Raw genomic sequence first — 12,503 nt, forward strand, 5'->3', positions numbered from 1 at the left:
GAAGTCGGAAGAAATGCAAAGTGATTTCTTATAAAATCAGGTAAATAATTTAGCATAGTATAGAACATTTGTGTTTGTGTGTGTCACTGTGTGTGTGTGACTATATATGTTTTATTTGTACATGTAATGCTAATTGCTATCCAGATCTGTTCTTGGTTTTGTTTTTTCCTACAACCATTTAATATGCAACATGGATATCATTTAAATCCATAACAGAGACATAATACATGTAGTTGACATAAAGGTGCTCACAAGCTTTTTATAATATATGTTTTATGTCTTGAAAGCTAATAGTAGAACTGGCATATGTACATACAAATGAATGAAAGTTTTAATGACACCCCACCACAAAAATACACATCAGCATTGGGTGTGAAATAATTTGAGAATAATTTGTACAGTACTGGATGACATGTTGTTCATCTCTACACTCCTTCCAGTGAATGTTCTGTGTCAACAACCGCAGCAAATTAAAAAAAAAAAAACCCACCATTTATTTTTTTATTTTTTTCCCAGGGTGAAGCTGAATTAATATTAATAATTGTATGCTTTAAATTATTTTTTCAATAAAATACATTATTATAATATGTACATATTTTATGCTATTGTTTTATATTAAATTTCGAAAATGGTTTACACATAAAGTATGATATGGGTTACTCAAATTTTCAATTTATGCAGCTCTGTGGTAGTTACATGCATGCAGCTGTGTGGGAGGTGCATGCAGCTGTGTGGGAGATACATGCAGCTGCGTGGGAGGTGCATGCAGCTGTGTGGGAGATACATGCAGCTGTGTTCGAGGTATATGGGATTATCAACAAGTATTTTGTGAGATTAGTGTCATATGGACCCCATGGAAATGAGGGTTTTTTTTAAGGAAAATTATTATTTGCATAATTAAAATGTAAAAGATCGTTCACAGTCACTTTTTGTTTGAGGTGATAGAATTGACAGTAGGGTGTCATTTTGTTGGACCACTTTTTGTTTTATATATTGTACACATATACATGTAGATATATTGTAGAATTGCTGACATGCCATAATGGTTGCTACAAGTTACACCTGTGGTTATAGAAATTCACTCTGAAAATTTTAAGTACCCTGATTTCCTGATAATGTAGATAGAGAATAAAACATAAGTGGCCATTAGATACCATTTATCTTACGAGTTGTTTTAAAATGTATCTAACGAGGGAAAGTGAGTTTGATACATTTTTAAACGAGTTGTAAGATAAATGGTATCTAACAGACACGAATGTATTATTCCATTTCTTACACATCCTCGAAAACCAGGTTTTAAGAAATTTCAACATCTTTTTCAACTATAAGTTATTACAGCCTTACATCGCAGACAAATGATTGTCAGGTTAACTATATGTAACAGTGTAATCAATTTCGATTGTGCTGTTTTTTCATTGGATGTATGGCCAGTCGTATTTCTTGAAATTGTTAACACATGTACGTTAAGTGTAAACAAGTATGTCTTATAAAAAATAACAATGATGTTCTCACCAACAGGTGTGTAAGAAAATAAAATAACATCAAACAGTAAAATACAACAAATAAAAATCTGACACCCCACCCCCCAGCTTTGCCTTGAAAAATGCTCATTATCCTAGTTGTTGGTGGGATTTAATCCTGTCCCCACCCCCAATCCCAATCTTAGACACTATGGTTAAGGTGAAAATACATACAGGTGTGCACATAATTTCTTCTAAAATTAATTTAGTTTAATTTATATTATCAGGCACACCCTCACACTGCATAAATCAAAGTTTGTACACATATGATACATATAGATGTAATGTCACCATGCAGGGACATTAATTTATTGTGCCTGGACAATTTTAAGTGTCCAAGTAAAAAGGTATTCGTGTTTGTGATGTTTGTATAGCTGGAATATATAAGTTGTTTACTGACAGCATATTAGTGCTGGGCCAAAAGCTTACATTTGTGAATTGTTTAAGAGTGCTGGACAGTGATTCAGAGTGGTGTAGATAGCATGTAGCTGACATGGGCACATACCCAAATGTACCACTGAAACCCATTTGCATATAAACATTAGTATTTGTACTTAACCATACTATAATATACAACATCACTAAAGGGTGTATACTACCAAATCAAATCCCATAGACGACAATAGTAACATATGTGGCTAAAACTCCCACCTGCAGCGTATCAATCAACATAAACGCCATGGATATAAATACTACCACCCCTCACACCTAAAGTGAATCAAAAATAATTGGGGGTCAAGCTACTTGTTTCTGAGATAACGGGTAGCGTCTATGACTACCCTAGTTCCGCACAAAATTCGAGTACTTTTTTTTACAGGTACCCCATACATGTTTCAAGCACAAGGCTACTTGACACATTGGTACTAGATGAAATAAAATTGCATATTTTTTTTACCCAGATGAAACTATTATTTTTTACAGCCAACACACTCACATTTATAACCAATCACAGGACTTGTGGTGTTCACTTCTCTATCAAAAGTTGGGTGCACCTCGAACTTTGACCCAGCCGGAAGTTATTTGGTTGAATACTACCTATAATTGTGGTGGTCAGTGTAGTGGCTTAAGAATTGTTTCTGTGATGGTTTGTTTTTGTTTACATGCACGCACATGTATCTGCTTCTGACAGCAATTTGGCACCTTGCTTTCAGCTGCAGTAACTACTGGTACTTGCAGATGGTCTTGAGGCTTTTGTGCTTGTGAACCTGTCATGTAAATATGCAGACCTCTTTAACTTAGTTTAAGTTCATCTGAGAAATTGTTTGTTGTAACTCAACAGCTGTTACAAAAAAATGTGTTGTAACTTTCTGAAGGTAAGACATTTTGGTTGTACATATTTCAGTTAATTCCGACCAGGATATATTGGTTGTACTGATTAGATTAAAAAAAATAAAATAATAATAATAATAAAAAAAAGAAAAAAGAAAGTTAAATGTAAAATTACATGTAATAGTGGGATGTTTATTCAACTGACCACCATAATCAACTTGCACCAGCTTTGGAAATGTCTTATGTAATGGAGAATGTACGAGGGGGTGTAGATTCGTGAAAAATAATTCACGAGCCCTGCAGTAGGGGTGAGTTAATTATTTTTCATGAATCTACACTTCCGAGTGCATTCTCCATCTTAATCAATTATTCATTGAAACAAATTACGTCATTGCTAAATTAACTTCTATTTTATCTTTTTTAATGAAAATATTGGTTAAAATGGCAAAGAATATTTACAAAACTAATAATCCAAAACTAGAATCCTTTCGGACCTAACCTGAAATATTTGGTCAGGAAATCCTCGGCATGTGGATGGCTGGCATTAAGCATGATGTACACGTGCTAAAATTGCAGGGCTAGCTTTGGGAGAGCAAAATATTTGGCCAAATTATCTATAAAAAAAAAAGAAGAACAAAACTCACAGTTATTTTCCAACAAAACACCAATTATTACTTGAATTTTTTCGTAAATTAAAAAAAAAATTGCCAATTGTTCCTAAAATTCGCAATTGGCGAATTTGGCGAGTGGCAGATTGAGCTAGCCCTGACTTGTAATCTCTGATTTCCAATTTAGTTTCCGACAATCTTTGCTGTGTTCCAACAGAATACATTACTAATATCACTAGTATCAGGTTTATATGGCTCAAATTACATGTTTATTTGATGATGCATATATTTGGCCTCGTGGGTAAAGCATGGTACTTCTTTACAATGAATACGTTCTGTCAGTAGTGGATTCAAAGCTCCGACCTGAATGCATAGAGCATTCAAATTGCATTGTTTCGCAGATGTTGATTCTTGATAAATAATCTATGCCTAGAACAGTAGTGTGATGTCACAGGTGTGGAGTAAGTCCTGGTAGTCTCTCTTCACACAGTTTGCACAGATCATCTTGCATTTCACCCTGAAACATCTGGGGCGGACTTGAAAATAACACAAATTTGTATGAATGGGGATAGAGGATGTGATTGGAGTGGTGGATGTTTTAGCTAAAATGGTTCTAGAAGTTGTATCAACCCACTAGCTATAATTGTATCAGTGGCATAGGAAGGTGTTAGAAAGTGTGTGTGTTTGTGGGTGGGGGGGGGGGGGGGGGCATCACTGCTGCTATGCCAGTTTGTATGGTACTGACACCAATAAAAGTATTTTGTCTATAATTAAAAAACAGAAAAGAAGGGACCTTTCTTTTCCAATTCCTGGTGTAACTACTAATTAATCCTTCATTAAAACACAGGGTTAATTACAGTTACACTTAGTTTGTGATTTTCATGATATTTAAAATATTAAATTAAATCAAGGCCAGATCAGGTACAGCTGAAACATCCATCCAACCAACTCGACATCTGATATTTCTTCTTTTTATAATCTTTTCTCAGAATTTCTGACCCTTGTTCCAGAGGACACATTCATGTACTTGATGGATAATAAAATTGTATTTTATATAAATAATGTATTGTTAAGTATTGCGATTGCTCACCTATAGTCCATCCCATACTTCTAGAGTTAGAAATGGGCACTATAGTATAAAAAAGGCATTTCCTGTGGTCCGGACTATAGTACTAATTCATAAGAGCAAATTTCAGTTCACCTTTATATTGCTTATGGCAAACAATTGAAATGTGTTATTTAACGATGCACTCAACACATTTTATTTATGGTGATATGGTGTCAGACATATGGTTAAGGACCACACAGATATTGAGAGAGGAAACTTGCTGTCGCCACTTCATGGGCTACTCTTTTCAAGTAGCAGCAAGGGATCTTTTATATGCACCATATCCCACAGACAGGGTAGTACATACCACATCCTTTGATGCACTGGCTGGAACGAGAAATAGCCCAATGGGCCCACCGACGGGGATTGATCCCATACTGACCGCACATCGAGCGAGCGCTGTACCACTGGGCTACGTCCTGCCGCTATGGTAAACACTGATAAAGTTAATTAGCATGTGTCTGAAAGCTATTTGTTTATGGATCATGTTTTATTTCTTCAATACAATTAACTGAACTGCATATACATGTAGTGCCTAATGGACCAGGTTAACAAATTAGTGCGAAAACTATACATGTATGTATCTTGTGATACGTGGGCTGCTGTGTTGCCACTGTACATTAACATTTTGTACCTGGGTGCTGAGTGCAACATGTACATGAACTTCATATAGTGGCTTTCCTAACAGTGAATTTAGGAGCGTGTGGAAATAGCAGTCTTGTAACCGGTACCAGATGCAAAGAGTTATGCTTTCTGTGTTGCTGTGCTGTAGTCATTAAATCAATATGGACTTCACAGAGCAATTACCTGTACAGAAAGTTTGAAGCCTCAGTGGTTACAGCTGAAGCTTATATTTTAATTGCACAGATTGTCTTATTTGTGCAAGTATTTTATGTAACTTGGTTCACAGATGGATTATATTTGGCAAGGATTTATTTTCTGTGTTTTGTTTGAAAACGCTTTGGTGGTAGTGATAAAGCATGAGGTGTAAACTACTTGGAATGCTGTCATGGACGGAATTCTCAGGCAGTCAGAGATTGTATCCATGCCAGGTGTGCTTGAACGCTTCTCTGATGGAAGCATGCCACAAATTACCCACACCACTGCCTGCAAATGGACGCTAATTATATATGATCAGTCATTTGCAATCACTGACTACCAAATATGTATACGTAATACATAAACTGAATAGCTACATAATTTTCCAGTTAGTCTTATGCATGTTATTGTTAACACAATCACGTTCCTGGTCCTATTCTTGCAACAACAAAAAAAAGAGAGAGATTTTATTACATATTTATGCACCCATTATAACCAGTAAGTGTCTAACCTACATGTATGGTTGTTATGACACTTGCAAGCAGTCTGATTAAAGATCTCCTTCCTGCTGCAATTGTTTGTATTTTAAAGTGAGGATTTTCACTTGTACACTGTAGACATCCACAAAGTTGAAGACTATATTAATTAAAACGTCACAGCAATGGTATACAAACTGCATGTTGCAATTCAGACTTTACAGCAAAGTTTTATAAAGACAAGTCCTGTCTTCCATATTTGTTATGTTTGAACTGTTTACTGAACATTTTAGCATTTGTTACATATATTGTTTACAATACAGACATTCTAGCTGCGAGGTAATTTCATGTACATGTTTGAATGGTTACAACATGGTTAAATTGCTTGACTTAATTAAGCTGCCATAAACATACATGTACATGTATGTAAACATGGATGTAATGTAGTTTCTAAAAAAAACATTTGCAGTGAATTTTATACTGTGCAAATTATGCACAATGAAAGATATTGAACGTGTCAGTTCTGTTTCTCTTGGTGAAAATGATGTTTATTGTATTTTACAGATTGTAAGATGATTTGATTGGTGATGTTCTCCATCAAGACTTCTATTCTAACCATGGTGTCATGATGAAGGCAGGCACACCATATCAGCGGCTATGCTGATTAAAGAATACCACATTCCACTGCCGATGAGCGTGGAGGACTACCGCATTGCCCAGCTTTATATGATACAGGTACATGACGCTTACTGCACATGTTATGCGGTTCAGTACTTACAGGGTTTTATATTAAACATTTTACTTGACACCCATGGCTTTGTCTAGGGGAATTTTTGTGTCGTTTTACAAAACAAAAGAGGGAATTTTCATCTTATTAAACCAAGTTAGATTTAAAAGAGTAATGCTGTACATATGCATGTACGTTTATTTATTCAAATTGATATATCTATTTTGTGTTATGAAATGTTATGGGTGAGGGTAGGGCTTTTTGTTAAGTGTTAAATATCAATTTCAAAATACATGTATATCTGTATATAATAATAAACAAAAGGAATCTCTACATTCAGATTGGGAATGTTTTAGTCCAAAATTGGGAATAAAAAACGACATAGCCTTTTGTGAATGGTGGGCAATGATGCCGATTATCATTTCTTAAAAACATGGGTGATAAACCTTGACTTATGTGTGTGCTTGAAAAGCAAACTTGTCCATTATTTGTTTTTGATTTCACATTATTTTGTTTCAACAAGAGAATGTTAAAAATGTATTTGAAACATCTTGTGATTGCTTGCTTATTATAATTTCAGGAGCGTATTCTTTTATAGCTAGCCTCAATTTTGTTTATGGTAAAACTGAGGAAATTTTTATTTTTTATTTTGGAAATAACAAGAATATTTTAGTTTTTAATTTGCAATTTATACAAAGAATTATTAATATAATAATCAAGAAATAAGATAATTTTTGTTACTATTAATTAAAGTTGCGTGTCTTTTCATACTAGATGTACATACAAAGTGGAATTATTATTATAAAATATTTGCTGAACAGTACAAGGAACAGATACTTAATTTGTGTTTAAAGTTCAATGTTTTTCCACTGCATGTGATACAAATATATTTTTTGTGAATTTAAGAAAAAAAGTCGTGAAGAAAGTGAAGGTGCCGGTAGTGGAGTAGAGATTATTGAAAACAAGCCCTACACCGATGGACCGGGAGGCAGTGGCCAGTATACATACAAGATATATCACATTGGAAGTCATTTACCTGGTACGCTAGTTAAAAAACTTATAATGTAATAGTAAGGTTCTAGGAATAACCTCTCAAAAAGGTTTTATGCTAGGGTAAGACTACCAACTGCCAGCAGAAACATTCTGCTGTCACAACTTCCACAACTGTCCAGTTGCTAGTCTGAGTGCTCTTACAACTCTATTTCCATCATATAACTTATTAGTTGCTATTCTGAGCACAACTATCGTAAGCCGTGAGTTAAGAAATTACAATGCAATTGTCGAGTTGGCCAACTTTCTGCTAGCAGTTGGTAGTCTAACCCTAGCATTACATTTAGTCTCATTCTTCCACGTGTATACTTATATGCCTAAAAAACAAAAACAAATTGATCCACCTTCTTGTCTTTAAAATACTAGCAGTACATTCAGGTGTAAATAATTATTTTCATAATTATTATATCTTCCCTTCATTTGAAAGTTTGATTTAAATTTAATAATATTTAAATATACTTACCTTTTGTGACACCCAATAGATGATGTGTATTTTGTGCTGGGGTGTCGTTAAACATTCATTCATTGAATTAAATTTATCAACAAATTTGCATTTCATCATATAAGTTTTCTAATATACCCTTTCACCCATTTTCCACTACTCTAGTTTCTAAAACAAATATGAACTAATAAAATAAAGATCTAGTTTGTTTTGTTTTTTCATTAATTAGGCTGGTTCCGGGCTATTCTTCCCAAGTCAGCTCTGCGGGTGGAAGAAGAAGCATGGAATGCATATCCATATACCAAAACCAAATATCGCTGCCCATTTGTGGAAAAGTTTCTTTTGGAGATCGAGACAAAGTATTTAAGTGATGGAGGTGAGACAGAAAATGTCTTCAATATGTCTCCTGACGATAAAAGACAGAGAATACTGGGTAAGACATTAATTAGTAAAATTGTCAAAAACAGGGCTCTAAATAGAATCACAAGCTAAATAACAGATGAAAAAAAGTAAAGTTTGTTTTATTTAATGACGCCACTAGAGCACATTGATTTGTTATCTTATCATCGGCTATTGGATGTCAAACATATGGTCATTCTGACAATGTTTTTTTAGAGGAAACCTGCTGTCGCCACATGGGCTACTCTTTTACGACAGGCAGCAAGGGATGTTTTATTTGTGCTTCCCACAGGCAGGATAGCACAAACCATGGCCTTTGTTGAACCTTTTATGGATCACTGGTCGGTGCAAGTGGTTTTACACCTACCCATTGAGCCTTGCAGAGCACTCACTCAGGGTTTGGAGTCGATATCTGGATTAAAAATCCCATGCCTCGACTGGGATCCGAACCCAGTACCTACCAGCCTGTAGACCGATGGCCTAACCACGACGCAACTGAGGCCAGTCAAAATAACAGATGAGAAAATTGTACAGTTATAACAGATCTGTCTCTTGAATAAATGACCTGCTAGGTTCTAATAAATGGACTGCTTTTTAAATGATGCTGTTTCGAGACCTGCTAATTTGTTTTTGTAAATGACCATTAATTATTATGTGCTGTTATTTACCTAACTACTGACTTATTTGCCAGCAGTGTTAGAAATCTGCCATAAAATGTTTCACTGTGTGTTTTGTTTGGATTGCAAAAACTATGAGCTACTTAACTTGTGCCATGGTGACCTCAAGACCACATTTTAGAAAGCGTAGGTTTAAAAGAACAATCCTGAGTTTGCTGCATTGTACAATGTTTCAAATTAATAAAATATTTCTCCGATTAAACTTACATACAGTATTAGATATATTTTCTTGTTTAGAATATCAGTGTCTGTATATTCAATGTGTTTCTGGTCATCTTAATATTTGTAAGAAGCCCAAACTGGATTTTGTCTTCAAATAATTCGAAAAAAAAATTGTAGGAAATAAAATAAAATTTAACCTAGTAAAAATATTAGAATGATTAGAAACACTTTTAATATACAGCCACTAATATTTTATGCAGAAAAATATATTTGATATGTAATTACGATCATTAAAAAATCTCTGTTAGTTGATAACATCTTAGCAATTGCAGCAAACTCAGGAACGTCCCTTTAACATGTACATGTACACTTACTGGTACATGTGTATTTACTAAACTTGTTTTCCTTTCTTTTTGCTACCATGTAAAGAAATGACAAATAATAAATATAGGGCGGAATGTAGCCCAAACTGATCAATCCCCATCGGTGGGCCCAATGGGCTATTACTCATTCCAGTCAGTACACCACGACTGGTATATCAAAGGCCGTGGTATCTACTATCATGTTTGTGGGATGGTGCATATAAAAGATCCCTTGCTACTAATGGAAAAATGTAGCGGGTCTCCTCTATGACTATATGTCAAAATTACCAACTGTTTGACATCCAATAGATGATGATTAATAATCAAATGAATGCGCTCTAGTGTGGTTGTTAAACAAAACAAACTTTATCTTTAATAATAAATATAAAAATATTAAAATAACACGGCAACTCTTTTCCGTACTGTGTGTCATTAAACTTTATTTCTTTCAATTTTCAAAAGTTAATTCTAAATGGTCCTGAATATAGATTTTTAATTTATGTTATGTTTTTTAAAAATGTAATTCTGATCTTGTTGTGGGATGAGTTTTGAAGGGATTTCCTGGTCTATATCTTAATTACATAAATATGATTATCATTAGCCGATAAATATGTGTATAAAAGAGCTTGAATTATGGGATGAATTATGTGGTTCTTAGGCAGTTTGCCATTTTCAGCTAATTAGATTTTAGGTGTATTGGCAATGCTAAGCTTTGGTTAGTGGAACTGTAATTCATCATGAGAAACTCCATTCATTGATACACGTATATTGTACATGTACACTGGTATCACTGAATCACATATATTAATTTTCTTCTCTTCTTTTTGTTCAGTTCTACTTTTTCACAGTTATTTTTATCATGAGTGTTATATACATGTATATATGTTTGATATTAAAGCATTTGTTAATTTTTGACAGACGTAATTGATATTGTGAACGATCCAATATCGAGTACAGATTATAGGAAGGAAGAAGACCCCAAACTGTATCGGTCGTCTAAAACTGGCCGAGGTCCACTGAAGGACAACTGGTTGGAAGAGTACAGCCAGGCTTGTAAAGACCCCAAGAATGATTCCAAAGTCATCATGACAGCCTACAAACTCTGCAAAGTGGAGTTCCGATATTGGGGAATGCAGAACAAGATTGAAAAATTTATACACGACACAGGTTAGCTTACGTGTAGTTGCATAATTAGATAGGTAAATGCATGTAATTTATGTTACACATGTATCTGTCATTTCAGATGCTGCATTGTGCACAAGATGGGGCAGGACGTAGTCCAGTGGTAAAGCACTCACTTGATGTGTGGTTGGTTTGGGATCGATCCTGTCGGTTGGCCCATTGGGCTATTTCTCGTTCCAGCCAGTGCACCACGGCTGGTATATAAGTGGCAGTGGTGTGTGCTATTCTATCTGGGATGGTGCACATAAAAGATTCCTTTCTACTAATGGAAAAATGTAGCGGGTTTCCTCTCTAAGACTATGTCAAAATTAACAAATGTTTGACATCCAATAGCTGATTATTAATAAATAAATATGCTCTAGTGGTATCGTTAAACACAACAAACTGCACAAGATATACTAGCTTTTAACTCTTGACAAATTGTGACATGTACTAGTATTTGAGTTGCACTGTTGTGACCATGTCTGCTGTGTGTGGAATACATTGGTGCTTTCATTTTCACAAGATATGCTGTGTGAGTAAAATCAATAGGTAATTGAATTCTGTCCAAGATATGTCACACCACAAGTTACGTTTGCCGAGTGTTGAAGAGGTCGGCTGTGTTTGACTAGCTAGCTTTGCTTAATGCTAATGAAGTTTACACAGAGTACTGGCAAGTGGCTTCAAAGTGATGCCTTGAGAAAACTAATTGAATACTTTCTCAAGATGCACATTCAGGTTTCTTCAATTAATGACCAGTGGTTTTTAAACTAAGATGAACAACTTTGTTTATTGCAGGCTTGAAATTAAAATCATCAGAAGACAAGAAAACCTCACTGCTCCAAATATGCCAACATTATATAATTTTTAAAAACATTTCAGTACACAGAGACGAATAAATAAGTCTGTTGATCAGTCTCATACATCTACATAATGTATACATAATTATTACACAGATTTTGTCAGTTATTTTATTTTATACATCATTGGTTATTTAAAACACACTAAGATGGCAGGATTTAGCTCAGTTGGTTGAGTGCTCCCCTGAGGTGCTTGCGTCGCTGGATCAAACCACCTCAGTGGAACCATTCACCTGATTGGTTTTTTTCTCTCATTCCAACCAGTGCACCACAACTGGTCAAAGGCTGTAGTATGTGCTTTTCTGTCTGTGAGAAAGTGCATATAAAAGATCCTTTGCTGCTAATGGAAATATGTAGTGGGTTTTCTCTGATGACTACCCAGTACATGTCAGAATTACATGTACCAGATGCATGATATCCAACAGCCAATTATTAATTTAATCAATGTGCTCTAGTGGTGTCGTTAAACAAAACAAACAAACTTCAAAACACAGTAAATAGACCAGATAAATGTCGAATGGCTTATTTAATTCCAGCATGGGCACTCTTATGGATATTGACATTGAAAAATGTACTGCCTTTTAGCGTGAGATAAGATGCATCCCATGAACAACAACATTTCAAAGTAAAAGAAATCAGTAACCACGGGGAGCTTGATCTCATCTGGATTTTATTTATGGCCACTTATTTTAAACATTAACAAAGTTTAAACATTTATTATGTTTGAAAGTTTAAAAACTTGTACATGCTGGTGCAGCATGAACTTGGCATGTCTGTACTTTGAGAACATCCAAATAAACAAACCATACAGCTTCAAACAAGAGTACATAAAAAGATATTTTCTTGTATAAACGAAACCAGAA

The 12,503-nt window shown here is 34.8% G+C and overlaps 1 protein-coding gene across 1 annotated transcript in view; it reads left to right on the forward strand.

Moving 5' to 3' along the window:
• Positions 1–12,503, forward strand: part of LOC121368313 (protein retinal degeneration B-like) — a 70,368-nt gene that overhangs the window by 18,977 nt on the left and 38,888 nt on the right. The window contains exons 2-5 of the mRNA XM_041492993.1: positions 6,365–6,535; positions 7,434–7,566; positions 8,249–8,452; positions 10,538–10,786. Of these exons, the coding sequence (XP_041348927.1) occupies positions 6,458–6,535; positions 7,434–7,566; positions 8,249–8,452; positions 10,538–10,786 (664 nt within the window). The 5' untranslated portion in view covers positions 6,365–6,457. The remainder of the gene's footprint in view (positions 1–6,364; positions 6,536–7,433; positions 7,567–8,248; positions 8,453–10,537; positions 10,787–12,503) is intronic.

The sequence above is a fragment of the Gigantopelta aegis genome, chromosome 3 (assembly GCF_016097555.1).
Source record: "Gigantopelta aegis isolate Gae_Host chromosome 3, Gae_host_genome, whole genome shotgun sequence".
Taxonomy (NCBI): Eukaryota; Metazoa; Mollusca; class Gastropoda; order Neomphalida; family Peltospiridae; genus Gigantopelta; species Gigantopelta aegis.